The sequence below is a fragment of the Rhagoletis pomonella genome, unplaced genomic scaffold (genome assembly GCF_013731165.1).
Source record: "Rhagoletis pomonella isolate Grant_MI unplaced genomic scaffold, Rhpom_1.0 Rhpom_scaffold_00001, whole genome shotgun sequence".
Taxonomy (NCBI): Eukaryota; Metazoa; Arthropoda; class Insecta; order Diptera; family Tephritidae; genus Rhagoletis; species Rhagoletis pomonella.
This window is the reverse complement of record NW_023458555.1, coordinates 87,848,608-87,872,667: the sequence shown is the minus strand read 5'-3', so window position 1 is coordinate 87,872,667 and position 24,060 is coordinate 87,848,608. Positions and strand designations below refer to the sequence as shown.

Here is a 24,060-nt window from a genome sequence, read left to right as displayed (position 1 = left end):
TATACACATTGTGCTTAGCCCTCTTAAGCCCCGTCTTCAATATTATTAGAATCGGATAAAATCTACTCCTCCTAAAATATAGCTAGCTTCGAGTAATTTTCGAGTGAGCGTGATTTATGTCCGATTTCAAAATTTTCAAGACGGTGGTCAAAGAGGCTAAGCATAATGTGTATATTAAATTTGTTTGAGATCGGTGTTGGGATCCCTGTCACTAAACCGGTTCACAATAGCCAACCTTGACAGCTAAGCGGCCATCATTGATCTTTTGACATATGTACATACTTACAAAAATTTGGTCCTTTGTGATTCAGCGCGTTAAGGAAAGCAGACGTACTAGAAAAATACAATTTTAAAACCAACGAAACAACTAACCAAAAAATTTCGAGCAAACTTGTATCAGCAAACGATTTCTTATATCTCAATAATTCTTATACAACTAAAACCAGTAAATTGCCTTTTCATCCAATAGTTACGATCGGTGTCCCGTTACGGGCGGTGTCACGTTACTAAAATGTTACGAAAAATCAATCTTTTGCTAAAGAGCTATTGTATATATAAATTTTGAATAAATATTAATGAATTTCTTAGCCACACTGCTCAACAAATCTGAGAGTCCGGTACATACACACATATAAATTCAAAACCGTATGTTTGCTTATATTGCCCATCACCAAACCGGTTTGTATTTCTATCAATAATCTCAGATTGGTTCTGTGATACAAAACTTTCGATGTACGCCTAGAAGACACAAACCTTAAGACAAAGTAATAAACAACTGAACTATAAATTTATTTATAGTTTACCGTTAAATCCATTTTCGCTCATTGTCAACGGCAGCCAGGATTTTACCCTTTTTAAATGGGAGTGCTTTGAAGTTAGAGAGAATAACATGAAACAGAATCGGATGATCCACACATCCACTTTTTAAATCAATTAACTAATTATTTTGTTAGCATTGAGTGTATAATTTGTTATATATAGGACAAAACTGTAAAGATGGGGGGTATTATTTTTGAATATCTGGGCAAAAATTTGCCCCTACCTGGTTAAGCCCATACTTAAACATCAAAGTCGTACGTTTAGTGAAGGTTACGTAATAGTTACCCGCTATAGGATTCCGTATTGGTTAATAGTTCGAGGCCTGGTATGTACCGCACGTTACGATTTTTTGTGCAGTGTCGCCAAGGAATTCACAAATATTTACTAATTATTTCTATATACAATTGCTCTCACGCAAAATATTTATTTTTCATACAATTTAAGGAAAACGGCCGTGGCAATGTCCACTTATGTAATATATGCGTACCTCAAAAGCTACTTAGCCGATCTCGGCCAAATTTGATATACACATTGTGCTTAGCCCTCTTAAGCCCCGTCTTCAATATTATTGAAATCGGATAAAATCTACTCCTCCTAAAATATAGCTAGCTTCGAGTATTTTTCGAGTGAGCGTGATTTATGTCCGATTTCAAATTTTTCAAGACGGTGGTCAAAGATGCTAAGCATAATGTGTATATCAAATTTGTTTGAGAACGGTGTTGGGAATCCTATCACTAAACCGGTTCACAATAGCCAACCTTGACAGCTAACACTGATTTTTTGACATATGTACATACTACAAAAATTTGGTACTTTTTGATTCAGCGCGTTAAGGAAAGCAGACGTACCAGAAAAATAAAATTTTAAAACCAACGAATTAACTAACCAACAAATTTCGAGCAAACCTGTATCAGTAAACGATTTCTTATATCTCAATAAATCTTATACAATTAAAACCAGTAAATTGCCTTTTCATCCAATAGCTACAAAGTTTTTAAAATTATCTGGTACGTTTGCCTGGGCGAATCTACATACAACAATTTGTTAGTAAGACGAATCACGTAAATAAATTGGCACGTACAAAGAGGCTAACCACTAGTGAATGTCGGAGCCCGACAGGTATTTTCTGCGAAGTGGAGAAGTGGACAGGGCACACAGCAGCGAAAGCGAATCATCATTCGAGAGCACGATAATGGAGGAGTCAATGCTACTTTAAATGCATTGAGGGCATCCGTCGAAGAACTGCGAAATAGCACGATGGAAAGCCAACGTGATATTATACGATTGTGCGAGGGCATGCATCCGCCAAACGAAACTGGAAAAAGTGCAACATTGCAGCCAGCACAGGGCGAATCAAGCCAAATGGCCGTGCCAGCGACCGATTCGCAAGTGAAGTTGTATGATTTGCCAACATTTGGGGGCAATGCAGAAGAGTGGCCCCTCTTCGCCAACTTTAACGACACAACAGAAGCATTTAGGTATAGCCACCGACAAAATCTTATGCGCCCGCAGAAGTGCCTGGTTGGGGTGGCCAAAGAAGCGGTAGCTTCACTACTTATTTACGAGGATGTGCCGAACATGCTAAACGAACTGCAGTTCAGATTCGGTAGACCCGACATCTTGGTAAAATGGCAGTTAAATAAATTGCAACAATTTCCGACAATACCCGAGCACAAACCCGAACAAATAGTACCTTTTTCTTCTAAGGTGCGCAATGAAGTTGCATTTTTGAGATCGGCGAAAGGCCAGCCATATTTAGCAAACGTCTCACCTTTAGAGAAAATGGTTTGTAAGTTGCGACAAAACAAGCAGTTTGACTGGGCAAAGCAAGCTGTTGACATCAAACCATACCCGACTATCGAGGCTTTTTCGAAGTGGCTTAGTGAACTAGCAAGAGTTGTGTGTTTAATGCCGACAAGCAGCGCACACAGTCACAAGCAGAATACATCTGCAAGCAATCCCCGGCGTGTAATGCACATCCAGGACGAAAGACCAACAGAGACGGTGGGATATTCTCAGTGCGGCGGCGATCATTTAATCTCGAAGTGCGATAAGTTTATGGCGTCGGGTGTTCAAGCGAGATGGGAAGTTGTTAAGAGCCGGTAGTTGTGCCAACTGCCGCCTGCGCAAAGGCCATAGTACATCGAAATGTCGCTCCAAAAGATCGTGTGGTATAAATAGCTGCCAGGGGTACCACAATCAGCTATTGCACAACGACGAAAGCCGACTAAATACATCACGGCAAATTACACAACATGAAAACACGCAGCCACTATTGAACTGTCGCCTTGTGCAAGCAGCAACTAAGCAGTTATTTAAGATGCTGCCGGTCAATATCTACGGACCTAATGGTAAGTTCGCAGTCCTGGCAATGTTCCTCGAAGGTTCGGCAAGAACGATCCTGGAAGGTGCCGTCGCCAAAAGGATTGGTGTTAAAGGGCAGTGTCATCCCCTCACACTGCAATGGTACGATGATAGAGTGGTGACCGAGCCGTCATTTAAAGTAAGTCTGGAGATTGCGGGTTGCTCGGTCAACAAGAGGTTCACGCTGAGAAATGTGCGCAGGGTGAAAAATCTAAATTTACGAGAGCAGTCCATAACAAAAGACGACTTCGAACACTTACGAGAATTGCCGCTACAAGATTGCCCCAGCACGAAACCTGTCCTGCTCATTGGACTGAATCAGGCACATTTAGGTATTATCAAAACTATCGTACAAGCTGACATAAGCAGTCCGCTAGCTGCCAAAATGTCGTTGGGTTGGGTGGCATATGGTCCGACTAAGCTTCGTCAACGTCAAGTCTGCGAGTACTCCACATGCGAGAGTGGCATCATCTGCACCAACTAGTCTCGGACTACATCACCACGGAAAACTTCGGTTTTAATCCTGCTTCAGTCAAGCTTGGGTCTGATGCCGATAAGCAGGCCAAATCAATATTAGAGGCAACAACGTGATTAATAGGTAAGCGTTACGAAACTGGTCTTCTTTGGAAAATGTTTCCACCACAACTTCCGAGTATCAGAGAAATGGCGGAACGGCGTTTGCTGTCGGTAGAAAGGCGCATGCATGAAGACGCAGAATTTGCTCTATGTTAGAAAGGGTACGCCAGAAAGCTAACAAGCCAGGAAACCAGCGCGCCATATGAACAAGCCTGGTATCTACCACATTTACGTCAGGGCGAAATTGGTGTAGCAGCGGATATAAGTGAGATGTTTTCGCAGGTTAAAGTACGACCGATAGACCATGCTCAGCGATATTTGCGGAGGGATGGAGACTCCAATCAACCGATCGAAGAATATATGGTGACAAACAAAAACGCAGAAAGGTTCAGAATTCAGTTTCCCGAAGCAGCCTCCATTGTTATTAACAAGCACTATGTCGATGACCTGGTGACTAGTTTTCACACGCCGGAGCACGCAATCAAAAATTGCCAACAGGTAGTTGCCATCAATTCGGAAGCCGGGTTCGAATTGCGGAACTTCATCTCTAATTGCGGCTACATAGAGAAAGCCATGAACAAAACACCTCCAACGACAAGGGAGGTAATTAATATGGAACGCAACCAGACGGCTGATAAAGTGCTTGATACGTACTGGAATACCAGAGACGATACTTTCGAGTTCCTTACGAAATTCCATCGCGTACCACAGCCAGTGCTAGAGGGAATTCGCGCTCCGACAAAAAGAGAACTACTGGACATAGTGATGGCAGTCTTTGGCCTATTTGGGCTACTAACCAACTTTTTGATAACTACGAAAATCGCCGAAGAGGCTTCTGTCTATACCACGACTTGAACTGCAAGCCGCAGTTCTAGAGACAAGGCTAAGTAAAATGCTTGTCAACAATCACGAATTCAAAATCAGTCGCGTTTTTTTTGGAGCAACTCACAAACAGACTTCCTAAAGAATGATGAAGAGCATTGGTCGTCCACCACTATCGAGCGTTCCAGCGGACTTTGAACGAGTCGTATACTATATTGTCAGGCAAGTAAAACTCTAATACATTTTACTAAATTTAACTCATATTTAAAGCTAAACGTACTGTCGACTGGGTCATACGAGCCCAAATTTTATTTCGGAGGAAATCGGTGCCCGTTGACGTACATCTGTCGAAGACCTTAACTGCTGCTGAAATCGACCAGGCAGAGCGTATAGTGAGCAAACATGTACAGCAAGCAAAGTGTTGTGTAAAGCCTTACACCCTATCTAGACGAGGATGGCCTCTTACGACTGAACGGTCGCATTGACGAGGCAACGTGCCTACCATTCGACGCTCGCAGGCCGATTCTGTTGCCGTCAAATCATGTTGTCACAGCACGGATCGTCCTACACTACCACGAACAGAACCACCACCAGAATACGGCAGTCACAATCAACGCCGTAAGACAAAGATTCTGGATTCCGCCCATAAAGACACTCTTGAAGAAGGTACAACGAAACTGTTTACAATGCAAAATAAATAAAGCCAGCCCCGTCGCGCCAATGATGGGACAACTTCCACCTGATCGCTTAGCCCCGTATGTCGGCCCATTTTCTTATACTGGCGTTGACTTATTTGGACCGTTTAATGTTACAGTAGGGCGACGAAGGGAGAAAAGGTGGGGTGTCATCTTCACCTGCTTGGCCATGAGGGCAGCGCACATTGAGTTAGCCGAAAACCTCTCAACGGATGCGTTCATTCTGTGCCTACGGAATTTTATAAATCGACGCGGCACCCCCGTGGGAATCAGGAGTGATAACGAAACGAATTTCATCGGTGCCCAAAAGGATTTGAAAAACGCTGAACAACTATTCGACACCGACCGCATACAAGCAGAGGCCGCAAATAAGTATATAAAGCGGAAATTTAGTTGCCCGTCCAACCACAGCGCGCTTGGTTGTTGGGAGCGGCTGATTAGAATCGTGAAGTCCTTGCTGAGTTATACGCTGCGGGAAGTGGCGTCGAGAGTCGACGCCCTACAATCTGTACTCATAGAAGCTGAGAATATTATAATCTCCCGCCCGCTAACGGACTTGCCCTTGTCACACGAAGACGATGAGCCACTCACACCGAACCACTTTCTGATCGGGTGCGTTAACTCAACTCAAACCCCGCATCCGGTCGATGAGAAAATATGTTTAAGGAAGCAGTGGCGAATAGCGCAGAATTTCAAAGATCGCTTGTGGAAACGGTAGACCACGGAATATTTGCCTCAACTCATTTGTCGCAGCAAGTGGAGGGAGAAACCGATCCCGCTGCAAATCAAAGACTTAGTGCTAATATGTGACCCATCTCAACCACGCAGTCACTGACAGAAGGGTCGTGTCACGAAGGTCTTCGACACAAATACGGCAAAGTTCGCGTACGTCGTCCTGCCACACGCCTAGCTCGGCTAATAGTAGAAGGTGAATCTCGGGAAGATTCACGGGGGAAGGGGTGTTGGGAACCCTGTCACTAAACCGGTTCACAATAGCCAACCTTGACAGCTAAGCGGCCATCATTGATTTTTTGACATATGTACATACTTACAAAAATTTGGTCCTTTTTAAGGCGTTAAGGAAAGCAGGCGTACCAGAAAAATACAATTTTAAAACCAACGAAACAACTAACCAAAAAATTTCGAGCAAACTTGTATCAGCAAACGATTTCTTATATCCCAATAAATCTTATACAACTAAAACCAGTAAATTGCCTTTTCATCCAATAGTTACAATCGGTGTCCCGTTACAGGCGGTGTCACGTTACTAAAATGTTACGAAAATTAATCTTTTGCTAAAGAGCTATTGTATATATAAATTTTGAATAAATATTAATGAATTCCTTAGCCACACTGCTCAACAAATCTGAGAGTCCGGTACGTACACACATATAAATTCAAAACCGTATGTTTGCTTAAATACGATGGTCAAAATTGAAAAAATTAAGAACAGTATTAAAATTTAACCGTTGAAAACTTCCAATAAGCTAAGTCTAACAATATATTATTATACATCATTTTAATAAATCCTCTTTTCAAAACATGTTAGGTTTTTAGAATCAGATGAAGAATAGTTAAGCTGCTTATAGATAATGGAAAATGCAGGAACTATACGGAATCTAGAGTTGGCGAAAATCCACCTAGATATATCCTCCAAGCGGGTGCCGACCGAGCAATAGGCATCGCTGCTTACACCGCTGCGGCAAGGGGTTGGCTCCTATGCCGCAGTGGCACAAGCAGCCGCGGCCTAGCTAAGGCCGAGGTATAAACTCTCCTACCTCTTCTAGTGGCTCGCCCTAGGGAGGCTATTTCTAGGGGGTACCTGGCGGTAGGTATAAAACGCCCCCCTAATCCACGGTGTCAAGCGTCACCGTGCCCATTGGACCCCGGATACCTGCCCGCCTCCGCCAGTAACGGTGGACTTGCCGCAGCACGGGGCTCTGCTGTGGCCGACCGTTCTTTCACCTTCCTTTTATACTCGGTCGCCGAACTGTTTCGGCTCAGCAGGCGACCAAAGAAACAGATGTGATGAACAATAATAACGAAGCCCCGCATCCCTGCACGGGTGAAAATGGCGCCGATGGACACGGCGTTAAAGACAGTCAAGAGAAATCTTCGGTAGCCGCTGGATCGGTCCCGAGGAAGCTTTCACTGCCATTTAAAACCACCATTGAGTCTAGCGGTGGTAGCTGAAAACCCCCGGAGGGTAGCGAGCAACTGGCGTCTGGGACGCCAACAGAGCCTGCGCGGCCCATAGATCTGTCGTGCCAGGCATCGTCATCAAGAGCGGCTAATGCAGCGTTTTCACTACATTTAAAATGCAACATTTAGCACTTTCGAACATATGTTTTCGAAGAGCGTTCATGCTATCGTATTTAGCAAATGTACATTTATGCGAGTTCGAAATCGTATGCTTTTGGCAAACAGCCGTGTTCCAGTCGCTTATTCAGATTCGTATATATTACGATCAATTCTCACGCAGAAGACAATGTGCTAAAAACCCTTCTGAAAAAAAAAAATTTTAACCAAAAATTCAATACAAAAACTTGACTTGTTTTAACCAATACCGAACATTAGTTTGTGTATACATTCATTTGTCGGTGCTGTCAATTAAAATTTCCTCACCGAATTAGGAAACAAAACAAACAGAGTTTATCACAAATTGATCCAGATTTCTATCAGCATTATATCGATGTTGAATTTTCTTAACTTTTCTTTATCCAAATAATGTAAAATAATAAATGAAATCTCGATCGGCGATCACTGAAACGCAGTTAGCAACTGTATACTCGAAAAAGCAATGTTGCCATTTTTTCTTATTAAACCATGTTCGAATCGTGGAAATTTTGGAAGATCAGAGGGTTGCTTTTAGCATTTAGATTCTTAATGCAAAAATGGAGTTGCATGGTGGATAAATGTACATTTAGAGTAGCATTATGAGCTGAATGCGCTGAATGTGCTTTTACGCGTAAGCAAAAACAGCCCATAAGAGCACACCCCTTGAGGTCAGCTTTAAAGTAGCTCCGATTGGTGACGTTACTGGCACCCGGGAGCCCTGCACGGGCTATAGGAGCGCCAACCACAAGCCCCCTGTGGGGTCACAGTTGGCGAAGGGTAACTCTAGTCCCGGTGGTTCGGGGACTAGTAAGCGAGAACGCCCAGCAGTACGAGTGAAGCGGGTCAGAAGAGCCGGGTGTACAAAGATATCCTCCAAAGGAATCCTGGTCCCGCCCTTGTTATTCGCGAAGCTGGCCTATACCAAGGTCGTATTAAGCTAGAGTCACTTGCCGACGAAAGGTCGGCTCGACTATACAAAGAGGCCATCGATCCTCTTGGGGAACTGTGGCCCGGCGCTGGCTTAGTGGCAGTGCACACGGATGAAATCCCTTGCAGGCCGCGACCCAGGGCATGGGTCTCGGAGGAACCCTCCAGTCCGAAGGGGATTCTGGAGATTATCCAGATCTCCAACGATACACTACCAGCCCTTGATTGGAAAGTAGTGAAGGTCAGCGAGGTTTGGGAGAATCAACGTTATGTTACCCTGGTAATTAACGAGGAATCTCTCCCGATCCTCGCTGTCTGTAATGGAGTCATCAGTTATGGCTTTTACTCCATCACTCTCAAAACCTAGAAATGGAATGAAGGTAAAATTCCTGAACCGGGAAGCACCGCGAGTGAAACCGATAATCTGCCACCCGAAAAAGGCCTAATTTTGAGTAGGGCAGAAAACACCTCGAGCGGTCCTGGCTTTAGCCAAGAAGTCCAGGAGGTTCCCGAGGTCACTCGTCTGGCGGAGGAATTAGACTCGGCATCAGAATCGGGAGGCGGTATGCAATCCGATTCTGGGGACGGGTCTGTCTTTGGTCGCTGGATGAGGGATTTCGAGAACCTGTTTCTGGCATCGGGAACGGAGGACGCCGATGATACTGTCGTGGAGGTGTAAAAAGGTACCGCGCCAGGAGCTATGGATGGCGACTGCAAATTAACCTTCACCACTCCAAAGCAGCCTCCGCAGCTCTGCTCCTACACCTTAGTGATAAAGAGGAGGGGCTAATTTTAGTCCAAGAGCCCTGGGTTGTAAAAAACCGGGTCTGCGGACTTAACTCTGATGCTTACCACATTGTGTCGGCCCCAGTGGCAGGTAAGATCAGAGCATATTCAGCATATCAGAGATAATTTACTCACCTCATTTTAGCGATGAAGACACGGCGACACAGCAATGTGGAGGGCAAATCCACTAAACTCGGGCTATTCTGAAGCTATATGGCCCACGACCGCCAAGACTGTCCCCCGGACGTGGTGAAAGAGGCCAATTTAAGGAAGTTTTCCGTCGTGGTAGGAGCCGATGCAAACGCGCACTACGTGTTATGGGATTCTACCGACATTAACCCTAGAGGTGAGTTGCTATTTGATGTGATACTATCTTACAATCCAGTCATTTGTAATATTGGTGGTAGACCCACCTTTGTTACCTCAAACAGGAAGGAGGTACTAGGTATTACTTTAACGTTTGACTTTTTCTTTGAGAGCATTAGGGAATAGCATGTACTAAACAACTACTCATTTTCTGATCATATGTACCTATCATTTGAAATCTCTTTTGAGTCTCCGGCCCCGGCTCTGTATAGGAACAAGAGACCTACCGACTGGACTATCTTTAGAAAGGTACTGTGGGAGTCTTTGCTCAACGACGCTTCTCTCAGTAGGCTCGGATTACTGTTACTATCTGATGAAGCGGAGCTTCTATTCGCACACCCTGCTTCTCTCGGTGAGCTAAGCTTATCGGAACAAATTGAAGAAGCCGCAGATTGCATTACCAATGCCAGCAACACGGCCTTCTCTGCGTCCTGCCCAAGTGTACTTCCGAGAGGAAAGAGAAAGCCACACTGGTGGACCAAAGAAATCGCCTCTTTAAGGAAGGAAAGCAGGAAACTCTTCAACGCGGCAAAGCGTAATGGTTCTTGGTCTGCTTATAAAGCCAAAGGGACTCCAGGAAGGATTATTGCGATGGCATAGAAAAACAATCGGAAGGTATTCGCTTGCGGAAAGTGCTTGCCAAAAATCCGATGAACCCAATGTTTATTCAGAAGCCGAATGGTGACTGAACATCATCCCAAGAGGAAATGCTTGAGATTCTAATGAGCGCACATTTCCCACACATACCTTCTGGACGCTCCTTAGAATATATAGATTTTATTCATGTAGAAAAGGTAAATTGGGCCATAAGGTCCTTCCAGCCCTACAAATCTCCAGACATGGACGGCATCCTCCCTACCGAACTTCGGGAAACGTCTGACATTCTATGTCTGATGCTTGTCTCAATCTATAAGGCTTGTCTCAGACTTAGCTTGATGCCGAAGAGATGGACACTGCTGAAGGTTGTGTTCATTCCTAAGGGCGGTTGACCATCCCACGTGAAGTCCAGCGACTTTCGACCGATAAGCCTTACATCTTTCTTTCTGTAGATTCTGGAAAGACTTCTGGACTTAAAGATCCGACAGGAAATTGATATAAGTAAATTATCTAGCTGTCAGCATGCCTATTGCAAAGGCAGGTCGGTAGGTACAGCTTTGCATAGTATTGTTAACACCATTCAAAAGGTGATAGCGTTTAAGGAACATGCACTAGGCATATTCCTTGATATCGAGGGTGCCTTCAATAATGTTCTCCAAGAGGCTGTTCTCCGCGCCCTAACTAACCTCGGTCTGGAGCACCCTCTGGTCTGTTCAAGGCCTTCTAGGCAGCAGAACTATATTTTCGGAGATGGGAGAAAAAAAGCAACGATAATTTACAAGGCGAACTTAACACAGTGCGTAGGCAACTGGCTGAGTCAGTGGGATCGTCGGTTCGAATCCTACTGAAAGAATTCTGATGAGGAAATGTGGTGATTCCTGAAATAGCTATCACCTCTACCATTTTTTGAAGTTATTGTTGCAGTCCACAATAAGTTTTTCATTAAAAAAGGCCGCAAGCTCAACAAAAATTGTTGAATATAATTGTTATAAGGCCATAAAATAACAAAACCCAATGTTGATTTTCCACAATAATTTTTCATTAAAAACGGCCTCAAGCTCAATAAAAATTGTTCAATATAATTGTTATAAGGCCATAAAATAACAAAAACTAATAACTTAAGGAGGAGCACACCTAAAAGTTAAACATCCTAAAAATAGAGTTATTGAGAAAAACCAAAAACAACATGATCAAGTTTAAATAGCACTGGAATAGTTGCGCTTGATTCTAATTGGCTTCATAAATGAAAAAGTGGAACAAAGAAACAAGAATTTACAAGGCGAACTTAGTACGGTGCGTAGGCAACTGGCCGAATCAGCTGGGGTCGTTGGATCGCTTACACTTTTGCTATGAGTTTGGTCGGGCTTCTCCTTCACGTGTTATGCCTCTTCATGTTATTACACAAATGGAGTATTCTACAGTTTTACGCCGCCTCCGAACGGCAAATGGATTTTATGAAAATCTTTTTCATGGTAGAAATACGCTTAGAGGTTTATCATTACCTGCCGAGGGGCGACCACCGCTGCACTATGGCTGAAATAAGCACTTTCTGCGGCCAAATGTCCAGTTTTCAGTATATGCTTTCAAAGTTTTTAACAATCGGACTTTATTCTAGATACTCTAATTAGAAAAGAAATTATAAATTTATGGCCGCAAGGTAACCCTAGTACCCTATCTGTCAGCGTAAAGTTTGTGGTTTTGGTTTTAGTTTGTGCTAGAATTTTATTATATTGAACTACAGTGCAACGCGGATTTATTTTTGCGTAAATAAAAAGTTTGAAGTTAGATTATTTTAACAATGGAAAATAATAATAATGGTATGTACCAGGGTTGGTGCGAAAATTATTCCGAAATAAAAGTGCTTTCCGGATAATAAACAAACCGCTTATCCAAATTAAACAAGTTTGGTATCAAATGAAAGAGGACTTACATATCTTTAAAACGAAATGTCTAAACGAGGAAAGCCACATATTGAAATATATTTCAATAAAAAATGTTAATTAATTACCAAAGAATAAACCTTGTGCCAGTTACATGAATTTCTTTAGTTAAATTATAAAAAAATATTAATAGAGGTCGTTCGTTATTTCTGTTTAAAAGCTATTTTAGTCCTCTTGCATATGATACCATTTTGTTTAATTTGGATAGGCGGTTTGTTTATTATCCGGAAAGGTTGTTGCGAATATTATTCCGAAATAAAAGTTCTTTCCGGAAAATAAACAAACCGCTTATCCAAATTAAACAAGTTTGGTGTCAAATGAAAGAGGATTTAAATAGCTTTAAAACTGAAATATCTAAACGAAGAAAGCCACATATTGAAAAATATTTCAATAAAAGATGTTAACTAATTACCATAAAATAAATCTTGTGTCAGGTATATGCATTTCTTTAGTATTAAATTATAAAAAAATATAAATAGACGTCCTTCGGTATCTCTGTTTAAAAGCTATTTCAGTCCTCTTTCATATGATACCAAATTTGTTTAATTTGGACAGGCGGTTGTTTATTAAGCGGAAAGGACTTTTATTTCGGAAAAATATTCGCAGCAACCCTAGTGTGTACTATTGACTGCAACTATCGTGGTTTTAAACAACATTTGTGTTTTTGAAAAATTCATTGTTTCACAGTGCATGTTATGATTATACAAATTTAAACATATTGTCCTTGTTTCGTAGAGTGTGACTTTTTCTGCCCGATCTCGTCCGGTATGGCATATATATATATATCTGATAAAAGGACATTATATCTACTTTCATTTGGTGTATAAATGGTCTGCTGCATCTTACTGCTGTTTGATAAAATTACTATTTCCAGACGTCATCAAAGTAAAAAATTAACAAATATTCAACGTGTGGATGGACCAGAGTCCATTTCTTAAATAGGACATACATTTTTTGCCACAGATTCGGATTCTGCGGACAAAAATACGTAACTTTTTGAGAAACGTTTCTCTAGAATGGACTTGCGGTTAAAATAATGGACTTCCGGTCTGTTTGACCCACTCCGGGTCGAAACCGGTAGTCGGTAATACGACCTAAAGCTAGAGCATCCCCGACTTGGTAGTTCATATTTTTGCGTTTTTCAATAAAAATATTTTCCTCCATTTTAGTAGGGCTAGGCGGGTGGTCTGGGACACTCGGTATATGGGCGGTGGATGTGGTTGTGGGCCGATTTCGCTGATTTTCAAACCAACATCTTTTAAGGTTCTAAACGATTTTAAGCGGCTCTCTGCGTTGGTTGATTTTCGGCCGCAGAAAGAGCTTATTTCAGCCATAGTGCGCTGTTAGAAAAAAAATGTTTCTAATTTTGATGCTGCTCGGCCAGTGATCGAACCAAAGTCCTGCGGAGTGGTGTTCCGCACCTCTAACTACTCAGCCACACCGGTCATTTATAAATACATAGATAAATGTTCATATACATACATACATACATATTAGATTACGTTAATTGTACGTTTATAAATACCTTTGTTGGGGTGTATGCGAATGTTTAAGTAAACAGGCTGTAATAAATCAGAAAAATATTGAATCAGTAATAAATTTAAATGCTTTTTTTTATAAAGAATATTAATAATGCGTTATTAAGGCATGCCGATAGTTTGTGTATATACATATGGCAAATATTTTTCATGCACATTGAAATTGAGGGACCCAATCGAAAATTAACAACGTGCATCAAAATCTACTTAGATCGTTCCGTTGGGCTGTAAGCAGGAACAAATTGGTGGGTAGTCGCTCCATCGATAGTTTTTGAAATTTCTGGAAAGACTATCGATACTATCGCGATATTAGCGTATTATCAGACTATTAACCATTTAGCAATTTCCCGGAAAACTATCGATACTATCGCGATAGTATCGCAAAAAATAGCCGATGTTAAATTAATAGTTTCTATTTAGTCAAAATGTATTTTATTCAAATACATAGATCCGGCAGTCAGTCCTTGCAAAAATGAGTTACATTCATGTATAACGTTAACAAAAATTATTTACATAGTTTGCACATCAATATAAGTATGTTATTTAAATTTTTTGACAGAAATTTGTTTTTACAGTAAAAGATACCAATGCACCATGAAATAAGTACTTTCAGCGTCCAAAATGAACTAATGCAGATAGGCGCTTAAGATATTGGGCAAATGGTTCTGAGAATCTTAAAAGACGTTGGTTTGAAAATCAGCGAAATCGGCCCGTAACCACGCATGCCGCCCATATACCAGCCCTTCTAAAATGGAGCAAAATGTTTTTATTGGAAAACGGAAAATATGAACCAAGTCGGGGTTGCTCTATCTTTTGGCCGTATTATTGACTTCTGGTTTCCACCGGAAGTGGGTTAAATAGACCGGAAGCACATACATCCTATTTAAAAATATTAACTTCCGGTTCATTCACACGATGAATATTTGTTAATTTTTACTTTGATAACGGCTGAAAATAGTAATTTTATCAAACAGGAGTCAGTTGGAGCAGATAATTCATACACCAGAGGAAAGTAGATATAATACCCTTTTATCCGATATATATATATAAATCATATCGGACAAGATCGGACAGAAAAAGTCACACTCCTCGAAACAAGCAAAATATGTTTAAATTTGTTTAATCATAACATGCACGCAAAAACACAAATGTTATTTAAAACCACAATTGTTACAGTCAATAGAAAACATATGTACCGTTAGTACTATTTTTCATTGCCAAAATAATCACACTTAAACTGTTTATACATATGGCCGATTATTTGACTGGCTACGTTACATTCGCACACATTTTTTCTAAAATATGAAACAATTGCCCCGTAAATATTACAAAACCAACTGGTATTTTTAGGTGATATGATCAAGCAAGGTGAAATCTACGTATTTGTAAAATAAAGGTTTTAATAAATCCTTGGGTTTCAAAGTTATAGGCGTTCGAATGTGCACTGGCTACGTTACACTATTTGGAAGTTGTGTCAGAAAGTTTGAAATTTCTGCGAAACGGGTGGGTGACTATTGCTAGCTTTTCAGTATGTCATCTATAATGGATGTAGATGGTCGTCTGCTTATCCAATTGTTGTAAACTTTAGGTTTTTACAATTTTTGCTCATAAAATTTGGGCACTGGCAACGTTACACAAAACACTGGCCACGTTACACGTACGGTTCGCTTGGGCAAGGTTTAACCAAAAGGCTTTGTTCATCCATTTTTTTTTCGCATTCTTATTCTGTCATCATAAACAACTGTTTGAGATAAAATTGGGATCTTCTATTGCAGGATTAAAAAACAAAATTCGATTATCCTTAAAAATTCGAACTAGGTGAAAAATCATCGTAAGCTAAAATTTTTGACCAGAAAATCTTCGTATTATCGTCGCAAATAATATTTATTTAACTTTACTACGAAAACCACTTATGTTTAATAACTTAAAATATGCAAAAACTCATCTAAGGTACCATGTTGTGTGTTTTCTTTTTAATCCCTTCTGAATCATTGTATTTTTTTCAAATGCCATCCAAGACAATTTCAAATCAGATACGGTGGTTTCCACAACTTTGTTAATCTTAGATAAAAAATGTTAATGCATTTATCGCAGTTTTATAGAACAGTTCTAACATAAACAATTTTTAACAAAATAAATAGATTTATAAACTCTTCGTAGTCTGGTGTAGATCATTGCGTCAGATTCTATAAAATTGTAGTGTTATGGGCACAATCACGTGGCAGATAACTTATCAGTTTTATATGTTGCAGAAATCTAATCGAATTATATGCAAATATATAGGATGCTTTCCATTTCCAGACAACCGGTCAGGTACAAGCATGATTTTTAATTTCGACCAAACTCAAATACATTGTTTGTTGATCCAAATAATGAGACACGTATGTTTTCTTTTGGCTCGGAAAAATTTTTCGGCCGAATTAAACGCGATTTTGTTTTTCAGGCAAAAATCGATTATTCGAATTGACAGTGAGAATTTTTTTTTTAAATGCCCATAACTTTGTCAAAATTTAAAAGATTCCAACAATGTTTTTACTCAAATATCAGTAATTCTTGTCACTTCAGGATAGAATGATATAATTATTGATTTTCATTATTTAAAATTTTTTATTTAACAATAATCAAAAAGTGCAAATTATTTTTAAATTTAATTTCTCAAAAAGTGTATTTTATTCTCTCGAAATTTTTTACCGGGAAAGAGACACTTTGAACTACAATCAACCCAAATCTCTAATAGCGAAGATTTTTTTTTCTGAGTTATGATTTTTATAGAAAATATACGTTTTTGTGGTACATACTACAATATTCTTATATTGTTTAACTAAATGTAATATATCAGCAAAAAGTACAACCGTGATCATTTTTTGTGTATCAAATAGATATTAGAACACACTTTCCACCATACATTTTCGATTATAAAAAGCGCGCAAATGTGATTTTGTATGTACAATATTTGAAAGAAAGAAAAAATCGGGCTGGTTTACTTTCCTTTGGAATTGACCATATACGTAAAGCACATCCGCGTTGCCCTGCAGTTCAGTATAATAGAATTCTAGCACAAACTAAAACCAAAACCACGAAATTTAAGTTGACAGATAGGGAACCAGGGTTACCTTGCGGCCATAAATTTATACTTTCTTTTCTAAATAGAGTACCTAGAATAAAGTCCTCTTGTTAACCATATTGAAAGCAAAAATTTAAAATTGGACTCTTGGCCGCAGAAAGTGCTTATTTCAGCCATAGTGGAAGGTAGAAATACATATATGTGTATACAGTAACTCACAGAAGTATTTGATATTTAGTTTTTTCAGAATATTCAAAATTTTTTTCATTAAAAATCTTTATCGTTAATATTTATAACTAGCACAGCACCCGACGTCGTTCGGGGTAAACAAACCAAAATATAAGACAGTAATACAAATATTCAGTTCAAATTAAAGGAGGCAAACTATTTTCATTCTGTTTAAATTACGTCATCCTTATGAACCATAGCTTTATCGTGCTTCAACTAGTATATTTTGATCGTTTTCTGTACTACAAATCTGGTTCCATTTTTAATATTAGGTGGATTAAGGTAACTATAGAATTTTTAAATTAAAATTAGTCTACTACGGTATATTCCGTTTAGCTTTTTTAGTATAGCTGAACTTTTCCGGTAGAACGCTTATTTTAGAAGGAGTTTTTTTTAATTATGAATGAATATTTTTCGTTTAACAGCATCGCGGGATCAAAAAAACGATTTAATCTTTCCATTTCGAAATGCTCTAAAGTAGGGATGCCCAAATCAGCACATATGTGTCGCGGGCGACTGCGCGTGTAAAGCTTTGCACAGCGGTGCTGGGCAAGCGCGGAAGCAAAAAGTTATCGGAAGGGGAAAACGGAGTCAACAGAATAGTGAGAATGTATGTGTGACAGTGATGGAAAATGAGTGTGCATTGTGCCATTTTCGGCCCTTTCGGAAGCAGCCGGCACCTTCAGCACAATCGATTGATTTTCGGCACTATTTTTGCGTAACTCAATGCAACTAACAAATATTTCTTTTGGATCCGCAATTAAAAATATTTTTTTTTACATTTGATCGTATGTGCTTAAACTGATAAATGATATAAACATAGAAACGCAAGCAGAAGAATCTCGCTTCCACATTCTGCATATGCGCTTAACATTTTTGTTTAAACAAATTTGTCGAAATTTCATCTCTAAAGCAAATATTAAATATCATTTAATATATACTTTAGATTTAAATAATCATTTTTAGTGGTGGGCGAGTCCGAGATGTTTAAATGATCGAGATAGTACATTCAATTCGCGTTGGTTTTGTGAGAACTTTTTTCGTTGAAGGTGTTGCACTTTTTTCCATACTGAAATGTATGTACATCATTTATCATTGTCTAAGAAAAACTGTAAAATAAAGCTTAATTTAAAATATTGGAATAAAAAACAACAACACTACACGCGCATTTATTCATATAACATAAAATGCGAACGTTCCGCGAACAGAAAAATTCAAAAAATCAATGGTATTTTCTAGACACTTCAAACTTGCACCTTATTATAATAGAATAAATGGGCTACAAAATTGTTAACCTAAAACATGTCTACAAATTCTGAACAAAAACTGTGAAAATTTGATGACACTTTGTTGATTTTTTTCATTCTTTCAAGTTTCTATTTATTTGCAAGGTTTTTGTTTGATAATGAGCTACAATTTTATAAAACCAAATAATTAAAATTATTTAAAAAAAATACAATAAATACCGGGTGACCGTGTAATTTTGTCAAAGATGAAGACAATGATGATAAAACATTATTACACTATATAGGTCAGTTCATATTAATGAACATAAAATGAGATCACTATCGATAAATGGAAATCCTCAAGGGAAATTTATAATTTCAACGCATGGAATTTACATACTTTTTTTACTTTCAACCCCCGAATTGCTCAATTACTTATATTTCTGCAGGATCGCCATTAGGTAAATTGCATTTCCAAAGATTTTTTCAAAATAAATAGCGATGAGGGATATTTCACCCGCCGGTGATAAGAAATCGCAATCACCATAACGCACATCACTAATATTACTGTTCACAATCACGTTTACATTCAAAATTACAATTCATAATTTCATTTTAAAGCAAATATGAAATATAGGTATATCCATTTACTTATATGTAAACGGATTAAGAATCAAAGTGCTAGAAGAGATTTGAGCGTTTGGTACAAAAAGTATTATTGATGTTGAAATTGTACTTAAAATCGGCAAATTGTACTTTTGTACATTTTAAAATTAATTGTACTGAAAAAAGTACAATTGTACTTAAAATATCAACAGTGTTTCACTGGCGCTGTACTTGCTGCAGCGATGCCAGATTTGAGCGTACCCAATTTTTTACCGATAATAACTCATGCGAGGGATTTGGGTATTGGGCATTTTCAAAGCCTATTAGGAAGTATACATAGCTGTGTTCGTATAGAATAGTAGCTTATGTCGGAAGACTGGCTTTAGTGCACAGAGCGAAAAGCACCTAATAAAATAGAACAAAAGTGAGCTGATATCTCTATGGACTTTTTTTAAGAAGAAGTTCTTCATAAGTTGGTAGAGAAAATCTTTTTAAAGTTTCGAAACAGATATCTTGGAAAAATAAAGGAGATTCTTATTGATATTTCCAAAGAGATATCACATATTATTGACAAGATTTTCTTATTAACATTTGCTAAGAGAAATCACATATTATTGTGAAGATGTTCTTATTGATGTTTCCAAAGAGAAATAACATATTATTGTGAAGATGTGCTTATTGATGTTTCCAAAGAGAAATCACATATTATTGTGAAGATATTCTTTTTGATGTTTGCAAAGAGATGTCACATATTATTGTGAAGATATTCTTATTGATGTTTCCAAAGAGATATTACATATTATTGAGAATATGCTCTTATTAATATTTCCAACGAGATATCCTTCAAGTTTTAATGGGTTCCCTCTTTGATTTATTTAACACTATAACTCAATAAAAAGTCAACTTCGGTTTATTTATTTCATTTATTAACACATATTTTTTGTACTTAGTTTATAATTACAAACAAATTATTTTGTTATATAGTTGTCCACAAAATTATAGGAGTGCAATATTTTTACCTATTTTAATTATTTTTATTAACATATAAATCAAAATTTCAAACTTTTTATTCAGAATTTAAAACAAATTTAAGTATGCATTTTATATCTCGTTAAATTTTTGTATAATACACTGCAAGTTTCAATAGGCTACAAAATACTAATTTCTTCCATACAAATTATGTTCTGAAATTTTTCTGTAAGAAAGAATATGCATGAAAGGGCCTACAAACAACAATCCAAAAAAGCAACGCGATTTTGTTGCCATTTGAAACTTGCATTTTATTGTACTAAAATTGTATGGGCTACAAAACTGAATACCCACTTATTTTAATTCTGAATAATAAGTTAAAAATTTTGGTGAAAATACAAACAAAAAAAAAATATTCAAAACTGGTAAAAATTTCGCACTCCTATTATTTTGTGCACAAGTGTGAATATACTCAGTGCCAATATTTTTTTTGTCTTAATACTTTAAGTCCATTGTTGAGGTCATAAAAATGTGTAGGTGGTCCATCGAACTGTTTACAGTGTATTATATTACATATATTGCTGGAATTACCTATTAAATACGATTGATAATTTTGGGAAAAACTTATGTAGTCCCATTTTTTAAGACAGATTTGTACAGCATTGTCTTTAATTAAAAAATTCATTATTTCATAAATATTTATATTGTCACTTTGGGAGACTGTGACTATATGACCAATATGAAAAGTAATGCCTTGAAAAATAATTTCATTTGTTGTTTCATATAAGTTTAAATCAGGAACTAATGAAGATAAGTATGCACTATTTTCTGGTTTAATACCTTTAATACTTTTAAATGTATATTCTTTTGAAAAAAATCATTTTTTAATATATAATTTGCGAACCTCAGTGAAGATTTTATAGCTAAAGTCAGTGAAATATTTGTTCTAGAGGTGATGTTTCTTGCATATTGCTTATGGAATTTATAAACTAAGTCGTTTGAATCTACTATATCGCCTATCATGAGAAGTATTAAATGAAAAAATGTTTTCATTTGCTTTGAGTTCATTTTGAATGAAGCGTTATTTACATGGTGTTTTTGAATAGGTGGGCTAATGTTTCCAATTTCAGTGTCACCGTACTGAAACATTTGTTTCCTGTAATTTAAAGTATCTAAGGAAAAAAACTTCTTCGTTTAAACGAAATGATATAAAATTTTAGAAAGATTGTATTTGCATACGCCAAGAAATACATCATGCATAATATCACATGCGATGTTATCCGTAACATGGAAGCTTGGCAAGGAATTAAAGATTGAAATATTTTTAATACTAGTGTGTGCAGGATTATCAAGCAAAACATCGCGATTATAATTATTTTTTACTCGTAAAAAACTAGGAAACTCGACAGAATCAGAGCGAGTCTGTTGTTTATCACTTTTGCATCTTCTGCAAAAATAATTTGCAGAAAACGAAGTAACATACCCCAATGCAGTATTTAGCCCCAGATTATCGCCTAAAATTTGTGCTAACTTGAAAAACACTCTGTAACTTATGCCATCTGCATTGATTTCTAGACCCTCAGTTTCAAGTTTTTTTGAAAATATCTATAAATGGTGCGAGCGAAATATTAATTCCACAATCATGTACATCGCTACTTTTAATAAATCCTGCAACAAATATATTTGCTAGCCTACTAATTTGAAAATGTGGTATACTTGGAAAACTGTAGTATATTCCACAAACTTTGTGATGGCCTGATTTTGATCCCAAAGGATCATTTATTTCAAAATCGTCAAGGTACAGGAAATATGGCATAGTTACACAGTTTTCAGTATGTTTTAAATTTCGCCAAAAATCGCCATTAAGGAAATGAGAATAACAATTGTCTTTTGAAAAGTGTGTCATATTTACTAGGGTTGCCCTTAAAACTCCTTCAATTTCGAAAAAACATTTTATTTGAAATGTTATGTCTGTTACTGCCATTTCTGATTTTGCTAAGGCTAAAGAAGGATTATTGTTTAGTACGACTTCTGCAAGACTTTCACTAAGAATGTACTTCTGTGTTTTTGCAGTGTTAAAAAATAGTTGGTTGTCGTTTCAAGTTCTTTGGACATTTATTTAAGCCTTTGAAATTTACGACATATAACAATACGACACTTACGACACCGTTGTAAATCCCTCAATAATACTATATAATATAATACAATATAGTGTAACATAATATAATATAATATAGTAGCAGATACTTACGAGATCATAACCACTGTAGTCATTATACCGTGGCAATTCCGTAAAAATGGCATTTAAGGAAGCGGTTTTCCTTATTTCTGCAACTCTAGTCTGCGATGTCTCCTTCCAATACATTACAACCTGCTCCCATGGACTGCAGCTGTTATGTAGCCAACACTTTCTTTCGCAATATTCATCTCAGTATTTTAAAAGTTAGTAAAGTATAGGATTTTAAAAATTGGTTACAATACATACCAGTGGAAATTAATACAATTGGCTCTAACTCCTCTGAAACAGTTTTTGATGTGAAACCAGCTTTTTTTACATTTGTCCATCGTGAAAATAATTTGCCTGTAGGGTTTTTCTTGTTGTGTTTCCGAGCTATATAGTATGTTTCCTAAATTTCAAAATATTTGTATAAGAATAAGATATGCAGTCTCCTTAAAAAAGATACCCATCATAATTATAGACACCCACATGTTTACAAGTTTTGAATATTTATTTTTCTTTTATTTAATTTATAATATTTTTTAATTAGAATATAGTTCATGAGCAAAAATTGTATATTGTTTTGTGTTAATGAACTATATTCTAATTGAAAAATATTAGAAATTAAATAAAAGAAAAATAGATATTCAAAACTTGTAAACATGTGGGTATCTACAACTAATTATGATAAGCATTATATTTATATTTATTATGTTTACCGGTTTTTCTTTTGGGAAAACTTCGGAGATGGCATTAGCCCATTTCTGCATTTCTGCGTATGTCATTTTCACAAAGTTTCCGACATGACTATCCACAATGCAATGAGCTATTGTACTTTGACTTTTTGCATCCAGATATCCATATTTTTCGTTGTATGTTAACACCATCTGTCCCTTTACTGTGCTTTTTAAAAGGTTGATAAGCCTAGTTTTGTTTATTGAGGAGACTGGTGGAAACTGAGCGGAGGGTGTAGATTCTCTAGAAACACTCAAGTTTGATGAAATTTTCTCCAGCCAATCTATAATTCGACTGTTATCCGATAACGTCTCCCTGTCACAGAGAAGTGGCATTTTCTAAAAATAAATTTAAATTAATAAAAAAAGTAAAAGATAATGGATTATGTAAAGGAGACTGGCTGGAATCCAAGCAAATATTGGCATATAGGAATCGATAGCCCTTATTAAGAGTCCAGTTCAGAAAAATTTCTAGTATGCAGTTCTGTAACTCATAAAATTTTTGGTGCAATAAAGTGCAAGTTTCAAATGGCTACAAAATACCGTAGATTTTTAAATTTTTTTTAAGGTGCTGGGAATTTTCTTCCATATAAAAAATCTGTCGAGCAACAAAAAAAATTGTCAAACATTGTAGCCATTTGAAACTTGGACTTTATTTACTAAAATTATATGGGCTACAAAACTGTATACCCGATAGTTTTCTAAAAATATTATTAGCTTATTCACTGTTAGTCATTGCGATAACACACCGCTTTGTTGACTTTTTTTAATTTGTACAAAATTTTAATATCGGATCTCAATGGTTTTTGTTACACAATATGCTATAGTTTTTTATGAATATTAAATAAACAAAAGAAAACCCGTAAATACTAAGGATCAAAAGGGTGCGCTATTCAAATCACAAGGAGTGTATTGTGAACAATTACTTCCCATACTATTTCGCCATTCTTTAAGCCCCGCCTTGAACTTAAACATTTCGCCAAAGAAATTCGTATCAAATTTATTGAAAAGCGTTAATACATCTTCAATTTCCATTTTTTTCAAAATTAGGAATGTAGTGATTCCATGAGCTTTTAAAAGAGTACACACATCGTCACTTAAGTCCCACATTTTAAATAATGACATCGTTTCAATACACGGTTCACACATATTTATTGTCTGGTCCATTATTTAATTGTTTTAGCAGCGATGTAATAACCGAAATTAATTCAAGTAATAAATATAGTATATAAAATTGATCATCAAATT

General features: G+C 37.4%; 1 protein-coding gene across 1 annotated transcript in view; it reads right to left on the bottom strand.

Annotated features, from left to right (window-relative positions):
- Positions 1-24,060, bottom strand: part of LOC118733926 (inositol polyphosphate-5-phosphatase A) — a gene marked incomplete in the record, with an annotated part of 462,263 nt that overhangs the window by 133,722 nt on the left and 304,481 nt on the right. The window contains 1 exon segment of the mRNA XM_036463567.1: positions 13,755-13,791. Coding sequence (XP_036319460.1) covers positions 13,755-13,791 — 37 coding nt within the window.